Source organism: Chionomys nivalis, chromosome 23 (assembly GCF_950005125.1).
Source record: "Chionomys nivalis chromosome 23, mChiNiv1.1, whole genome shotgun sequence".
In the NCBI taxonomy this organism is placed as follows: Eukaryota; Metazoa; Chordata; class Mammalia; order Rodentia; family Cricetidae; genus Chionomys; species Chionomys nivalis.
This window is the reverse complement of record NC_080108.1, coordinates 14,512,899-14,530,541: the sequence shown is the minus strand read 5'-3', so window position 1 is coordinate 14,530,541 and position 17,643 is coordinate 14,512,899. Positions and strand designations below refer to the sequence as shown.

Genomic DNA, 17,643 nt, shown 5'->3' with positions numbered 1-17,643 from the left:
GTAGGCAGCGATGGGCAGAGTGCAAAGCCTCATGGGAAAATGAGAACCCCTGGGTCCTAACACATGGTTCTCTAGGATCATCAGCAATATCCCAAGGCGGTGGGAAAGGGCTAAGAGAGTTCCCCGTGAAGGTGCATTGGTCCCTCACCACCATGCCTGAGACGCAGCTGAAGGCATGGAGAAGAGGTCCTGCCCCCGCAGCAACGTTAACTCCAAACCAGGCACAAGAAGAAGACTCAGCACGTGTTAACAACATTTACAGGTTTCCAGAGGTGTGGGAGAATGTTGCCCAAAGGAGTCCAGTGTGCTCACTGCAGGACGCAGAGTGGAAATACACAGCAGTGTGGCTAGCATGCTGCAGGCTCAGCCCACACAGCACCTAGTTCAGGCTCTCAGCTCTAGAAGCTGAGACTGCACAGCGGGCTTCTGAGCAAGGGGAAATGGTTCATCATTCACAACACAGTCACTGAACCTTCTGCTTCCAGGAAGACAGCGTATTTCAAACTTGGGACGAGTCATAACTCTGGGAGGATCCAACCTTCACATTCTACAGACAGCAGTCTCTCATCTGAGAGAGGGCTGTGTGTGTGTGTGTGTAGGAGTACCCTCCCTATTGGCAGGAGTAGTGACATGCACCCAAAGTATGATTTAAATTGTCCCAGCACACAGAGGCCGGTGACAAGAAAACTGGGACTGTGCCTTTGGGGAGGTGTACTCCGCAGCAACTGCTGACCAAAGGCTTGGCTACACAGAGGGATCCTAGGATCAGAGGCCCTAGCGGAGCCAGAGCACCCTGCACCACCTACCACTCACCACACCTGACATCTGAAAGGCTGGTCCTTCCTTCTCCCTGGTCTCTTGCCCAGGATCTCAGCAGTCCTAGGTGTAAGGGAGGAAGTCAGGCCCTGGGAAGCAGGTGGCTTGTTCCACAGTCCCCAACCCTGAGGGCTTGTACGGGAGGCAAAGGAGCAGTGGCTTAGTGCACTGATGTCTCCACGGCCATGTGTATCAGAGAGCAGCAGGATGGCCAGGCAGTGTGCACCAGCTCCCTTCCCACTCTGGGAAAGGCTTAGGGTCCCAAGTCTCTAAAGGCTCAGCAGGGTTCTGGTTCTGGATGTGACTGCTTCGCTCATTGAAAGGACCCCAGTCCAGCCCAGTCCTCCACCTTCACACAAACTGGGACAGGTTGGGAACTTTGATGTTGAGATCGCCAATGTTGATGTTCCTCGGGATCTCAGGAAGGTTGATGTTCTTCACAGCAGACACGGCCCTTGCGGGGGCTGCTGAAAGGCCACCCTGGGAACAAGGGGAAGAGACTGTCAGTCACTTTCCCAGGGACATCTGCTTAAGTCTTAAACTAGATGATGCAGATCTGAGGAATTCCGAACGGCACACACAGAAGTCTTCATATCCCTCTGCCTCAAAGGCAGTGGACAAAACCCATTTAGATAGCTGGAGCTTGGTGCGGAAACCACAGCCTCTGCCCCCATCCCACTGCATGGTCTGCAAAGGGGGCTGTGTCTGATGCAGTTTTACAGCCGCAACAGTTAACAGTGCTCATGGCCCATGGCAGATGCTCAATAAATGATTGCTGAGGGACTCTGATACAGTTTACCCAAGTCTTAAGTACTGAGGATACCCCATTTACAAAGCAAAACAAACGAAACTCTTTCCTCAAGAGTCTGCCTTACAGAAAAGTGCAAAGTTAAGGAAAATGAACGTCAGATTTAGGACACCTGCTTGCCAACTAGTGTGAGCTGTCATGTGGCAAGCAGCTGGGAAGCACAAACGCTAGGAAAGCTGCACAGACACAAGAGGAGGGTGACCACCCCCAGGCTCATCCTGGGAGTGGAGAGAGAGAAATGACAAAGAGCTCAGAAATTCATCCTGCCCTAATGGACAGCTCCCAGGACACTCATTCCCACTCCACCCCACCCTGCACGGCTGTTGTGGTTTCCAGACCCCTTGCCTGACTCACTCACTGTGCCTGGAAGCACTCACTTCCCAGTCTGCACTTCTCAGAAAACTGCAGCCAGAGCTGTGACTAGAAAAGCTTCTCCAACAGGATCAGCAGTCCTCACAGGAAGAACGCCTGGTTCCGTAAGCCAGGTTCCATTACACAGTGCAAAGAGACCCTCGAGGACACTCAGAGATGTCACCGCTCTACTGTTCCTGCAGCTGTGAGGAGGTGCGCCTCTGACCCTGCTCACCGTGAGACAGGTCTGGCTTCACCACGAGCCCCTCCATCAAGCCTGGCCACATGAGGATGGAGTGGGTATGGTATTTTCTATTTTGTTGTCTTTTTTTTTTTTTTTTTTTTTTTTTTTTGAGACAGGGTTTTTCTGTGTAGCCCTGGCTGTGTAGATCAGGCTGGTCTCAAACTCAGAGATCCACCTGCCTCTGCCTCCCTGGTGCTGAGACTAAAGGTGTGTGCCACCACCGCCCAGCTGGGTACAGTATTTTCAAATCAACATTATTGTAGTTTTGTAGAAGCCTCACTGAAAATAAGGAATCTCGAATTTCTAGAGACTAAAAGATACCATGAGATATGGCTTCTGGAAGAACAGATGTGCAAAAGAACCAGAAATGTGGGCTGTAACTATATTCCAGAAGCTGTTTGCTCTTTCTGCCATCTGCCTATCCTTTAAGCCAGACATCTCAAATTGCCCTACCTGTTTAATGTTTATACTAGCCTTCAAGTTAGTGTGAACAAATGAATAAAGACAGTGAGAACCACCCCTAAGGACCCAGAGAAACACAAGTCACACAAGGCACACATTCCTCCCTCTGCCCGGTGCTCTCTACCAGCCAGGATACAAGTATAGCTACTTTCTTACCTCCGACTTCTCCAGCCTGTTCTGAGCTTCAATTTGAGCCACAATTTCATTCATGTTTGTTTCCAGCACCATCCCACCCATCACCACCTCCTGAAGGATGTAGTGGACCTAGAAGAGAGGCAATAAGAAGACTCAGCCCAGCACAGCGGTTCCTTTGATGGCAGCAGAGGAGGGTCAGACAAGCCACGTTTTGATCCGTGCTGGTGGCCATGTCAGAGGAGCAGCAGGTGGCGGCTGAGCCAGGAGTCGGCTTACCAGAATGCAAGGCACTGATGGGCAAATCCCAGAGTCTGCTCCAGAATGCCTCATGCTATTGCGTGCCTTTACATACAGCAAAGGCATTTTCTTCTGGTTTCTAGCATGGTGTGAATGGGTGTGGGGTTTCTCCACTGCCTTTAATGTAGTGTGATTATCTCATGGAAATCTCTTGTTCTACTGGGCATTTTAATCTATGGATTATTGGGAAGACAATTTCCTCTCAAGTGGAACTGTTTAACTGAAGCTATGATTTTATACAATAATAGTATTAATTTAAATAGAATTTTGATAATTCAAGGTTTTAAACAGGTGTAGTAAGGAATTATGATTGAACATTAATACAGGTAAAAGTAGGATAAGGTGTTGCCCCCATCCCTGATAAAGCAGGGGCTGCAGAGGATAGACAATAAGAACAAGGAAGCTAGGATTTAAGTTTTACTTGAGGATTTACATAGACTGTGGTGTAGGTTAATGATTAAGGAAAACAATCTAGTCCCAGGAGTCAGCTCCAAGTCTTTCTGATATTGGGAAATGTGTTCATGGGTTTTGGGCACATCATAGCTAAAACAAAGATTTAAATTGGCTTCAGGTAAGTAAAAAACAAAGAATTAGATGGTTACTTAAGAAAACTCAACAGGATTCTAAAATGAAAAGCAAAACAAATAGTCTGTTGTCGGCAATTATAAAAACTGCTGCCTGTGTAAACGGCTATGGCTGAAACGCTCCTGATCTGGAGAAGTCTAAACGAGGAATGCTAAGCTGAGTGTGCGTTAATTAGGTTTTCACCTGTAACATACAAAATGTTTACTCATGAAAGGGAAATGGAAACATGTTGTTTTTTTACTTATATTCATTGTAATCATTCACTTTAAAAAATAGAATGCAAACATGTTGTAATTTTTATATTGATGAAAGATTTTGCTGGGGTATATGAGCTGTAGGAGAAAAAATACAGACACATAGGAGGGAAACACCAGGGTAGAAGAACAGAACAGAGCAGAACAAGCAACAGAACAAATAGTAAAATGAAGAACTAAATTTTGTCCCTCGGAAAAATACTCATGTGTCTGTGTGTCTGTCCAGTAGTTCATCTGCTCTGCATCTCCTCTTCAGGTTCTCTGATCTACTGAAGGCTTGCCATTCATCAGCACCCTAGGTGAGAGCCTGCCGTGTTGGAGATGTGGGTGTGTTTTTCACCAGCCCCATAGTATTAGGTTTCACTCCCTACGATAGAAAAGTCAACTGAGGTCACTCCACCGACTCCATGGCTCCCTTCAATTCCTGAGCTGCCGAGGACTGGTCCTTATGGGAGCAGATCCACACTCAGCTGCCTCACTAGTGAGACCACAAGGGGCCTCTGCCTTTTGGTTTATGGCTTCATGGTCTTCTATTAGCAATGGCAGAGGGACTGGTGTCCTCAAGACAGTGAGGTGATGGCTGAGGCTTCCAACTCAGACAGGTGGTGTTTAAAGTCTAGCCCTGCTGTTGTTAGCTAAGTGGTCTTTGGCAAATTATCTTCTCAAAGCTTCAGCTTCCCTCCAAACCTACAGGAGTAAATGGCTGGGTAAGATAACTAGATGGAAGACTAGACATAAACGCCTTGGCTGCTGCCTGGAACATACTGGCTCATACAAGAGAGATGTTTTCCTATCACCCATTTACTGTCATCACACTGGCGGGCACTTAGGCCCAGCTATGGAAACAGTCCCCATCCAAGCACCATAAGAATCACATAAAATTTTCTTTGTGCAAGGCTCACACTGGGCTCAGGCTCCATCCATCCAGTGGTTCTCTGGGCAAAGCTAAATCTTTTTTTTTTTTTTTTTGGTTTTTCGAGACAGGGTTTCTCTGTGGCTTTAGAGCCTGTCCTGGAACTAGCTCTATAGACCAGGCTGGTCTCGAATTCACAGAGATCCGCCTGCCTCTGCCTCCCGAGTGCTGGGATTAAAGGTCTTGAAATCAGCCACTGTACAAGACAGCAGGAGAGCTGCCACAGAGAGTCCTGGCGGTGAAGACAGACGTGCTCACTGGGCCTAGAGGGTGGCACTTCCCATTCCTTTGCAGTACTGAGGCTTGAACCTAGGGCCTTGTGCAAGCATTTTTCCCAGTCCCTCTTTCAACTTTAAAATTATTTTTTGACTCATGTATCTCAGACTGACTTCAAACTTCTGATCTTCCTGCCTCTATGTCCCAAGTAGGATTACAGGTATGTGCCACCATAACTGGATTATAGCCATGGGAACTCAGCCCAGTGCTATGTACATACTAGACAAGCACAGCTGATCAATGTCCCTTGGGCTCATCTTTCTGAGAAATATTCTTGTTAAATTGTTCAGGATATCCCTAGACTCACAATCCTCCTGCTTCATTTCTCAACTGGCTGGGATTATAGGTCTATGCCACTAGGCCCAACAAAGCACTTCAAATTCCAAACCAAATCATACTAACAAGACTTGTGTAATTACTTTCTGACAAACCAGGAAGGTATTGTCAAGTATAGAACTATTGGACGAGCCCACAGGAGGCCAGAAAAGGCCCTGGGAAAAGCAAATCAGCTACAGGATGGCGGGGGTGGGAGGGGTTACAAAGCTCATGGGCCAGCCTGTCTGGGACAGCAGCTTTATATAAGAGGGAGACTAAAGATAAGACTGAGAAGGTAGCTTGGGTTTGAGCAAGGTGCCCTAGCCTTGATATGGTGTGTGCTGAGACTGCCTGTATGTCTAAATTCAGAGGCTAGAAGAGGACACCAAGTATGCTGTTCTATCGTTTGCTCTCTGCTTACTCCCTTGAGACAGGTTCTCTTACTGAAGCTGGAGGTAGGCAGGCAGCCAGCAAGCTGGAGAAATCCTCTCATGTCCACCCTCCAGAGCTTGCCTGACATGGAGGTGCTGAACTCATGTCCTCAGGCTTGCACACTATGTGCTATTCTCCACTGAATAGCACATCCAGCCCGAGATGATTCTTTGTTGAGCTTTCCTGGATACTGTAGCATGTTTCTGATCTCTGAACACTAGCTGCCATAGTTCCCCTCCAGCTAGGATGACCCAAGGTCTCCTCAGACATTGCTGTTGTAATAAGAGCGGCGGGGCTGCGTCCCCGGCACCCGGCTGCCCGCATGGCTTATGCCCCAAAATAATTACATGGAAACTGTATTCTTTTAAACACTGCCTGGCTCATTAGTTCTAGCCTCTTATTGGCTAGCTCTTACATATTGATCTAACCCATTTCTAATATTCTGTGTAGCACCACGAGCTGGCTTACCAGGAAAGATCTTAACCTGCGTCTGTCTGGAGTGGAAGAATCATGGCGACTCACTGACTTGGCTTCTTTCTCCCAGCATTCTGTTCTGTTTATTCCACCCACCTAAGGGTTGGCCTATCAAATGGGCCTAGGCAGTTTCTTTATTAATTAACCAATGAAAGCAACAGATTAATACAAGACCCACCTCCATCACATTGCTAAAAATCTCCCATGGGACAGAGTCTTAGTTTAGACCCCTGACCTTCAGTCTCAAGTCAAGTTTCAATTTATTCTATGGTACCAAGAAGTTGGGGAAAAAATGTGTTTGCATGCTTCCATGCATTTGATACAAAAAGTTCTTCTCCAGAAAGAAGGCACTAACACATATAACTGGGATTTGTCCTTTGTCCTGGGGGAAGGAGTACATTATGGAGTAGCCCTGTAAGTGTGCCCATTTACTAAGTCTTTTTTTAAAAAATATTTATTTATTTATTTATTTATTTATTTATTATGTATACAATATTCTGTCTGTGTGTATGCCTGCAGGCCAGAGGAGGGCACCAGACCCCATTACAGATGGTTGTGAGCCACCATGTGGTTGCTGGGGATTGAACTCAGGACCTCTAGGAAGAGAGGCAATGCTCTTAACCTCTGAGCCATCTCTCCAGACCCCATTTACTAAGTCTTAACAAGACTTCCCAGCTTTCTCTCTTTTCTAAATTATATACAATATACATTACCCATATTATACATTAATATATATCTACATTAATATATATCTCTATAAAATTTAATAGCAAAAGTTTCATATTTAGGCAACTTAAAATGTTATGCAAGACTGGTTTTCATATTATTCTGTGGGGGAACTCCACTGCTTATACTTCCCTATCAAATGGTCCTCTGGATATACTGACTGTATGGAAGTTCCTCATAAAGCAAAAACAGAACTACTATATGACGCAACAATTCAATTTCTGGGTATATATCCACAAAAACTAAAAGCAGAGACTCAAACATTTATACATCCATTTTCATATCATCAAGTCACAATGGGCAAAAAAATAGAAGCAATCCAAGTGGCCACCCCAGATGAATGGATAAAAAAAAGTCCTATTCCATAAAATAGACTATTTTGCCTTAAAGGGGAAGCTTTTTTTGTTTTGTTTTGCTTTTTTCGAGACAGGGTTTCTCTGTAGCTTTGGAGCCTGTCCTGGAACTCGCTATGTAGACCAGGCTTGACCTCAAATTCACAGAAATCCACCTGTCTCTGCCTCCCAAGTGCTGGGATTAAAGGTGTGCATCATCACCATTGGCTAGCTAAAAAAGGAAGTTTTGTTATATCCATACATCCATACAATATGGATAAACCCTGGGGGCACTGTGCTAAGTAAACTAAATCAGACACACACACACACACACACACAAACCTACTATAAGACTGGTATGGTGAGGCACGCCTTTAATCCCAGCACTCAGGAGGCAGAGGCAGGTGGATCTCAGAGTTCAAGGCTAGACTGGTCAACAGAGTGAGTAGTGAGTTTCAGGACAGTCAGGGCTACAGAAGAACCCTTCCTCAAAAAAACAAAAACAAAAACAATAAAAAGACATACTATAGGAATTCATTATATGGGGTATCTAAAGTTGTCAAATACATAGAAACAGAAAGCAGAATGGTGGCTGGGCTGGGCAGGTGGGTATTGTGTTGCAAGTGCACAGAGGTGGATGACAATCTCTCAGATGGATGGTGGTAATGACTGCATGCTAATGTAACAAACTCAATGGTACTGACTTGCAAAATTAACAGTGGTAAGGCTGATAACACTTAAACAGAGAGACCTGCATTCAAGTGCTCTTAGTGCTCCACCCACCTCTTATTCATCGGTACAATGCAATACTTTTGTAGAATCTCAACTATGCACCAAGTGCTTCATAGAACTTACTTTGATTTCACAATAACTGTCCTCTGGTAATTGTGATGGTTAGTTCTGAATGTTAACTTGCCACAACTTAGAACCACCTGGGAAAAGTAAATTGAGTAATTTGTCTTTTTTGGATTAGTCTCTGAGTATGTTTGTAGTGGATTGTAGATTATTAATTAATATAGGATGACCCAGCCTACTATAGGCAGCACCCTGGCCTAGGCTGTGGTCCTGAACTACCAGACAGGAGGAAGGTAGAGAGCAAGCAGGCAACCTGGGTGGGCTCGTTTCTCCCTGCTCTTGACTGTGGCTGTGATGGACCAGGTGCCTGAGCTTCTGCCACTGTGACTTCATTACGTGACGGACTGAAATAAGAAACCTCTTCCTCTCCCAGAACCTTTTACCACAGTAACAGAAATGAAACTAGGGCAGCTCCTGCATTCCATATCAGAGAAAATGCAAATGGAGTCTGCAGTGCCAGGAGTTGTCCGTTCCAGAACCAGGTGCTGAGTGTGGGTCGGGCAGACTCCTGGTCTCCGGCACCACACTCACTGCTGACCCCAGAGCACATGGCGCCACCTAAGGCTGCTGCTGGTGTGAGAGTTCCAGTGAGAACGCCGCCACGGTCTGCCCAAGGTCCAGAACAACGTACAGTGCAGAGTCATGTGAGTGGGAAAAGGGTCTCTCACATCTGAGCAGCGCATTCCTTGGACTTAGGAGACGGGTCAAAGTGTGACTGTGGAGGCTTTATGGACAAGACACATTCAGAATGTCTGGGAATCAGAAAGTAGGATACGAGTTAAGAACTCTAAATTTTAACATCATAAAGGTAGACTTTCTGAAAGTCATTCAAGTGTGTTCTAAATACAAGAGGAAGAAAAGGAACTGCAAACCTGTCTTCAACAAAACTAAGAGAAAACACAGATCCTAGACCCAGACAGTCGCAGATACCGAGCAGGGAGTGCAAGCTCCCTTTGCTTCACAGAAAGAAATGAAGGAAAGATTTGACAAAGAGAGGATGGGGGGGTGGGGCTAGTGACCTCAGAAAAGTCTGCAAAAAAACACTTCCTGCAGGCAAAGCACATCCCCAGGTATCAAACAAATTCTTTGTTGGTGGAGGGCAGAAACCTCCTTCGACCTAGAGTTGGGACCACGTCAAAAAATACACAAGCCCACTGTAAGTGCCTCACAGATGTGGTCCCCGTGGAGGCAGAGAAGAACATCTTTGCATTGGAGAAGTTCATGGGTTCCGAGCTTTATTAACTGCCTAGAAATAAGGGTAAATGAACTCACCCAGAACTCTCTAACATGGGAACAACAAAGCCGAGCTTGAAACACCTCCCCAAGCAAAATTCCTAATAGCTGGCACCTGAAAAGCAAACCCACTTAAAAATGATTATAAAGAGCCATCTACTCAGGAGCTAAATAAAGACACAACAAAGAAAATTAGGAAACAAGAAAACCAAAATAGGGGCTGGAGATATGGCTCAGCGGTTAAGAGCACTGATTGTTCTTCCAGAGGACCCGGGTTCAATTCACAGCACCCACATGGCAGCTCACAACTGTTCCACAAGATCTGACACCTTCACACCAATGTACATAAAATAAAGTTAAATAAATCATTAAAAGTTTTTTTTAAAAAAAAAGGAAAAAAAAGAAAATCAAAATAACAGAAAATTGCTGCTAGGGAGCAGCCAAAATTACAACAAAGCCTTCTGAAAAATTAAAAAGAAGAAGAGTGAGGGCAGATGAGATGGCTCATGGGTACAACACTTGCCCAGTGTGCACAAGGCCCTAGATTTGATCCCCAGCATTGCAAAGTAGGGGAGCAAGAGATGATGGCAGAACAGAAGACAAGAAGATGAGAGTGTGTGTCGTAGCAGAATTCAGGGACAAAGTAGAAGGAAAAAGAAACTACAGGACTGACAGTAAAAATAGAAGAAACAAAACTAGAGATAAAACTAAAACAACAAAGAGCAAAAGGAAAGAAATAAGAGAAAAGTGAATCAAACATAAGGAAGTGTGGGGCTGGGATATACCCTGGGCGAGTGCTCGCCTGATACACATGTAGTCCTGGGTCCCCAGCACTGCACAAACCAGGTGTGATGGTTCACATCTATTATCCCAGCATCTGGGAGGTAGAAGCAGGAGGACCAGAAGTTCAAAGTCAACCTCAGCTATATAGGGAGTTTGAAGCCAGTCTCTAAACCAAAACCACTGCTTAATGCTAGCAGGAAACAGTAATATTCTCACGGACACAAAGTGCAACCCAAGGGTTTTCTGCCCAGTTGATTGTTCTTGAGTTTTCCTTGAGGAACTAGAATACATGACAACCAAGAGGCAACTGAGAAATACTAAGGCATAAGGGAAAGATCAACTGTGAGTGGGAAGACAAAGACTGAAAGGCCAGCATCAGGGTTCTGTGTCTCAACAGTGAAAACAAGTAACAACTAGGAAGAGAAGTAGGGAAGAGAGAGCAAGAGACCACCTGCCCTTCAACAGCTGATAGTCACAGACAGCTCATTAACATTCCTGATTTGTCTATTATGATTTTTACAGATTTTCCCCCACAACGTCCAACTCTGCTATTATTTGCTACAAAAAAAAAAAAAAACCCACAAAAACAAAACAAAACAAAAACTCCGAGAGACATCAGTAAAGGCCAAGAAGATCATCTCTTTTGGATTGTTAGTTCTGTCACTAGTTTATAAAACTCTCCCAGAAGGCACCATCTATTATTTCAATGCTCTAAAAGAGAACTTGCCAGGTAGGTGCCTGTGATCCCTGGCACATAGAGTAGGAGACAGGAAGATCAAGAGGTCTAGACCAGCCTAGGTACAGAGTGAGATCCTGCTTCGAAAGCCAAAAATCCCTCCTGCGCTGCTTTGAGGAGGGTTGTTGGAAAGAACATCAGGAGTGGGGAATAAGGGAGGATAATGAAAGGTGGGTATAACACAGATGCATGGAATTGTGAAATAAATAAGGCACTCCTTACGCCCCTTGCCCAAAGGAAAAATTCCAACACCTACAATGTGACAGTAAGTAGATAATCCTTCTCAATTCCTTTCTTTTGTTTTTGTCTTTTGATTTTTTGAAATAGGGTCTCTTTATATAGACCTGGCTTTCCTAGAACTCTGTATAACCAGAAGAACCTCAAACTCATAGAGGTCTGCTTGCCTTTGTTTCCCAGAGTGCTGGGATTAAAGTATATGCCATGGGTCTGGAGAGATGGCTCAGAGGTTAGGAGCACTGACTGCTCTTCCAGAGGACCCAGGTTCAATTCTCAGCTCACACCTGTCTGAAACTCTAGTTTCAGGGGACCTGACACTCTCACAAAGACATACATGCAGTCAAAGCACCAATGCACATGCATAAAATGAAAATAAATTCTATTTTTAAAAAGGGTGGATCTTTCCACTTTTTTTTTTTTTTTTTTTTTGGTTTTTCGAGACAGGGTTTTTCTGTGTAGCTTTGGAGCCTGTCCTGGAACTCATTCTGTAGACCAGGTTGGTCTTGAACTCACAGAGATACACTTGCCTCTGCCTCCCAAGTACTGGAATTAAAGGCATGCGCCACCACCACCCAGCTATGGGTCTTTCCACTTTCAAATTAAAAAAAAAAAAAAAAAAAAAAAAGCAAACGCCGCAAACACCTCTACATCTTTCTATAGTATTCAGTTTAATTTTTTTTTCTTTTCTTTTAGCTACAGGGTTTCTCTGTATAGTCCCGGCTGTCCGGGAATTTGCTCTGTAGATCAGGCTGGCCTTAAACTCACAGAGACTGAAATGCCTCTGCCTCCTGAGTACTGGTATTAAAGGCGTGTGCCACCACTGCCTGGCTCAGTTCAATTTTCACACAATGATTTTCTCCTCTCATTCTCGGCTTGTTGTGTATATGTGATTAAACTCTGTAATTATAATATTCATGTAAATATGAGCACCCTTTGCTAGGCACATGGCTCCATGGACGTAAATAAGCAAAGGATATGCAGACAGTAGCCCATGGTAATCCTGTGTGGCAGTCAGGAGTTCCAAATAAAGGGCAGCAAAACTTATCTGAGTGAATAAAGAGTGAGCTGAGATAGCTGGAGGCCGCCAAACACAGCTGTGAAAGCATGCAGCCAAGAAACGAAACTGAACCCAGGCACCCCTGGAACTGAAGGTCTGGGCAGAGCACAAAGGATTCTGTTTAGGACAGGGAGTGGCTGGTAGGCTGGCCTGGAGGGTGCTAGCAGAAATCTAGAGAGCACTGACAGGTAAAGTACTGCCCCGCGGAAGGAGGGGGAGGAAAAGAGGGTTGACACCTGAGTCATTGAGGTAACACTCAAAATAATGGGGCTACAAACAGTCTGCTGTGAGACCATGTCTTACGAATGTCAGAAGCTATACCCATAAAGCCTCACCAACATGGCTGCCCAACTATCAGCTAAACAAGAGTGGCACCAATGGACTGGCACACTGGGTAGGGAAAAGCCCACAAGATCTTTACCCTATGTAAAGAACTATAGGCAGTTGAGGAAAGCTGAGTGCGGGAAGAGCACACCAACTGGCTCTTCAGGGTCAAACGGTCGGCCCTGGAAACACGGATGCAAGTAACATTACACAGACTGAACAGGTTCTATTTACATGGATGCATGTACAAGTACATATATGCACACAAAAACAATAAATGAAAGAAGAGGCCGTGAAATTGAAGGAGAGTGGGGAAGGGTATAAGGAAGGGCTTAAAGAGAGGAAAGGGAAAGGAGGAATGTTGTAATTATAATCTCAAAAATAAAAACAAAAAGATTAAAACAGATGTGACCAGAAAAAAGCAAAGGTCAAGAGCCCGCGCCTAGCCGAACAGTGTGCACTGAACAAACACAAATGACCCTGCTATCTCAATAGCCATCTGTCATAATGACACTGGCAAATCTATTAGGATTGCTTACTGGATATAAGAGGTGCTATTTGAGTTCTAAGTACTCTGACCTAAGATACTCGCAGGAGGAGGAAGGGTTTATCTGAGCATCAAGGTTCCAACAGAACCATCTGATGTAATAAAGGCGGAGGTGAGCGATGCACCAGAGATCTTAGGAGTCTGCAGAGTGAGGCAGCAGCTGGGGATCCGCCAGATCAGTCTCTACAAATCCACAACCACACATCAATGAGTGAAAACTGGTGCTTACAGCTCTACACTAGTTAAAATTCTTCTCCTGAAACTTCAATCCCCCAACAGCCAAAAGTAGGAGTGATTTCAGCCAAATGTAATTCTACAGACACTGACCTCTTTTATCATGTCTCTGTTCTGTTCCCATCAGAACGCCCGCTCAGCCGTATCCTTTTACTTTCTCTTCTAAAAAGCTGCTACAACCTTCTCTTGGGGTGCCCACCTCTACAGCTGGATCCACTGAACAGACAACATTTTCTTTTTCTTTTCCTACTTTTGTTGTTATTTTGTCTTTTTGGTTTTCTGAGGAGACAGGACCATTCTGGAACTTGCTCTGTAGACATGGCTGGCCTTGAACTCACAGAGATCCACCTGCCTCTGACTGGAAGGTGTCAGAAATGTTAAGTGACTTGAGGGCAGCAGAGCGCTCACAGGGTGTGTGCTGGGCATGCTCAAGGACCCGCCTCTGATCCTCAGCACACAAAAAAAGACTCTCCCACCTGCTGGGGTCTCCCTGTGGAAATGAGGGCTTGTAATGCTGTCCACTGCTGAGATTTGCCAATTCCCACACCTTAGCTGCCTTAGACTCATTCTTCACGGTGATCCTGCTAAACAGCTCTGTAAAAGTCAGAAATATTCTGCCAGGTTTGGGGTTCTGACTACCCAGGGTTGGGGCACCTAAGACAAGGAAGTTAAGGACCTCTGCTGGTAGAGTCAAGATTTTCTTCTCTGTGACTTGAATGGGTGTCGACTGTAATACTTAAATCAGTGTACTGTTGTGTTGTTATTTGCGTGTCTCTTTGTCCACTGTGATTCTTTGAGGTTCTGTGTTAAATCTCCTGTGGGTGCCCACAGCAACAAGCTTATGAAGCGTTAGGTCATAGTTTCTGGTGTAATGAAAGAAAGAGCCCACTACTGTGCACAAAGTCTGGATTTCAAGACACAGCGTGTCATCTGGCATGACCTCCAAACTCGACCCTCTGAAACTCCACCGCAGATAAAATAGATTAAAACGAGCCTGCTAACTTCATAAGATTGACAGAGTCCAACAGGAAGGACACAAACACCACTTCAAAAATACAGAAACTAGGCTGTGGGACTGTTGAGGGTGGAGACAAGGCAGTTTCAATAGCCCTTCTCAGGGACACAGGTGCCAGGACCTCCAAGAGAACCATCCCTGCTTACATTTCTCAACCGAGTCAAAGAGCATTCTGCCTCTAACCATGTGCCCATAATCACTGCAATTGGAAGCAAACTATCGAGAAGTGGAAGGAAGCAAGCGCACTGAAACCAGGTGTCTCCAAACTTTAACTTGGCTTGTTCCAAAGCTGAAGTATTCAACGTCTCATTCCTTCGCCAATAAATACAGAGAGTAAAGCTCAAGAAGTCAGCTTTGATCCCCAGTGTCACCCCAAAATGTGGTGTCTCAGAACACCCTGTAGCACTGACTCTACAGTACAATGCGTCTCTCAGTAGAGATGGCAAGACCTCATCCTGGAGGCTTCTTGGGCAGGGAGGGTAGGTACCATCGTCTGGAACACTATCAGACAAAACACCTTTAGCTTAGTGACAGGCACAGAAACCTAAACTGGAGCAATTCCAATTTCTTACAGGACAGAATCTTACAAAAGACAGGGGCACACACACCCCTGCCTGGCCATTAATAAGACAGAACCAATAAAATGCTAACCAAATATAAAAGAACATGGTGACTCTGCTTATGTTAGAAAATCAGGGCATCAACTTCACAACACCCATGCTTTAAAAAGGAATTCCTAATCGCTTACAAACCAAGCTTTCAAGTTCACTACATAAAAAGCCAAGTATAGATACCATTTCTATCCCCTCTTGGCTTAGATTGCTTCAGTGATTCTATGACAGGCCTTCAGGAGTAAGTAGGGAAGAGCCTTGGCGGGGGAAGGGTGGCTCACTTTCCTGTCTTCTAGAGGGAGTGTGCTCTGAGAGAAGCAGATTCTGGAAGAGACATTACCTTGGCTTAGGGTCAGTTTCTGTTCTCATACTTCCCAAATAAGAAAGAACTGGAAAGCAAAGAAGGCAGAAACGTGTCATAGAGACCAGGAGAGCATGGCTTTTCCTCTGACTCCTCTTGTTCAGAAGCCTAGTGTCGCACCAGTATCTCAAGACATGCAGAGCAGTGCTGTTCTCAGGCCCCGTGGACTGCCTTATGTCTTGAGCCCTGCCTCTTCCCAGAGTCTGCTGCAGTGCTAGTGGCTGCTGGTACGGGGTTAGAGGCAAACTTTTCTCTGATGTGACTGAGAAGTGAGCCAGGGATGAAGGTCCTGCCACCCCGCATCCTTGGGAAGGGCTTGTCTCCACCCTCAACATGGGGATTTCTGCAAAGAACACCATAGAAGGCACAGAGAATAACCAGGAATACTTGGTCCATTGAGGAACTCGGGAGATAAAATAATGCAGCAGAGCTAATTCCCCCTTTTTTTTTTTTTAATTTTTATTTTATGTGTGTTAGTGTGAAAGTGTTGGATCTCTTGGAACTGAAGTTACAGGCAGTTGTGAGCTGCCAGGTGAGTGCTGGGAATTGAATCCGGGTCCTCTGGAAGAGCAGCCAGTGCTCTTAACCACTTAGCCATCTCTCCAGCCCCAAGAGCTAATTCCTAAATCACCATTATGTTAATTTAATAGAAACTTCTGAAGGTGTGTTACAGACTGCCAAGACTTCCCACCACACCCTTGGCCCAGTCAAGGTCAGCTGATGACAGCGCTACAGCCTGAGACACCTCTAGAAACTCAGACAAATAGCTCTTTGGGTAATAGACTAAGAGGTAATGTGCTTCACTATCTTCTCAAATATGTTTAATATCACATAATGTTAAGTGCTGGCAGGAAAAGAGATAAGATGTGGACCATGTCCTCAAGCACTTGGAATCAAGAAAGATAAAACCTGTACAGAATTAAGTATAATAAAATAAGACTGCGATAAGCACCATGACCCATAAAGAATGCTATGTCAGCTCAGGGAGGGGGCCTGAAACTAAGTGTCCAAGCCGAGCAGGGGCGGGGTCAGATCACCTAGGAACTGGATTGTCTTCATGTTCTAGGAATTCTGTAATGAAAGGATCATTACTCGCTGGCTTCATGATTTATGCTCTTTGAGTACTTACACTTAGCAAACTATGTTCACTGCTCCTTATTTCTTCCTTTTTTAAAAGAAACCAATTCCGAGCTAGGGTTCTCTAAATTTCTGTTTTGTTTTTTTAGTTCAGGGCATCAGATGAAGGGCCCTGTGCATGATAGCAAATGCTCTACCTCTGAGCCTCACCCCTCCTTCATTGCTCTAGAAATGTCTTCTAGGGCTAGGAAGTTGGCTTGGTGGTTAAGAGTGCTTACTGGAGTAGGAGTCCCTGTATTGACATGACAATCAAGGCACACATAATACACAGGCACATAGGCAAACATACACAACAGACACACACCCAATGCATACACTTAATACAGACTCACACACATAAAGAAACCTTTTTTTATTTTCTAATGTTGTAAAGCTGAAGCTGGAGCTCAATGGTAGAGTGCTTGTCCAGCATGTGTGAGCTCTGGAACTCAAACCCTCAGTCCCTAGCACAGAAAGAAACAAAGAAAGTGAGGAAGGAAGGGAAGAAAGGGAGGGAGAAGGAAAGAATCTAGCATGCTTAAGTCAGGTGGAGTGGTGCACACTGTAATCCCAGGTACTTGGGAGGCTGAGGTAAAAGGACCAAAGTTCAAGGCCAGCCTGGGGAAAAAGAAAAACAAAAGTTCACGCAGGACTTTTTCTTTTTAGCCTATTGTTTCATTTTCCCTCATCTACTGCTTGCATTACTGGTCTCAAACGTCACATGGTACTGAGCATAGAAGACAATCTAGACCTTGTCTTCTTCTTTTTTTTTTTTGAAATAATTTATTTATTTTTATTTTATGTACATTGGTATTTTGCCTGCATGGATGTCTGTGTGAGGGTGTCAGATCCCCTGGGACTGGAGTTATAGACAATTGTGAACTGCTGTGTGGGAGCTGGGAATTGAACCTGGTTCTCTGGAAGAACAGCCAATGCTCTTAACCGCTGAGCCATCTCTCCAGCCCCAGACCTTGTCGTCTTTTTTTTTTTTTTTTTTTTTTTTTTTTGGTTTTTTGAGACAGGGTTTCTCTGTGGCTTTGGAGCCTGTCCTCGAACTAGCTCTGTAGACCAGGCTGGTCTCGAACTCACAGAGATCCGCCTGCCTCTGCCTCCC

At 45.0% G+C, this 17,643-nt stretch overlaps 1 protein-coding gene across 1 annotated transcript in view; it reads right to left on the bottom strand.

Moving 5' to 3' along the window:
- Nucleotides 1–241: 241 nt before the first annotated feature.
- The window catches only part of Ap3s2 (adaptor related protein complex 3 subunit sigma 2), a 46,685-nt gene continuing 29,283 nt past the window's right edge, over nt 242–17,643 (bottom strand). The window contains exons 5-6 of the mRNA XM_057756661.1: nt 2,838–2,945; nt 242–1,296 (exon numbers count right to left, since the gene is read on the bottom strand). Coding sequence (XP_057612644.1) covers nt 1,168–1,296; nt 2,838–2,945 — 237 coding nt within the window. The 3' untranslated portion in view covers nt 242–1,167. The remainder of the gene's footprint in view (nt 1,297–2,837; nt 2,946–17,643) is intronic.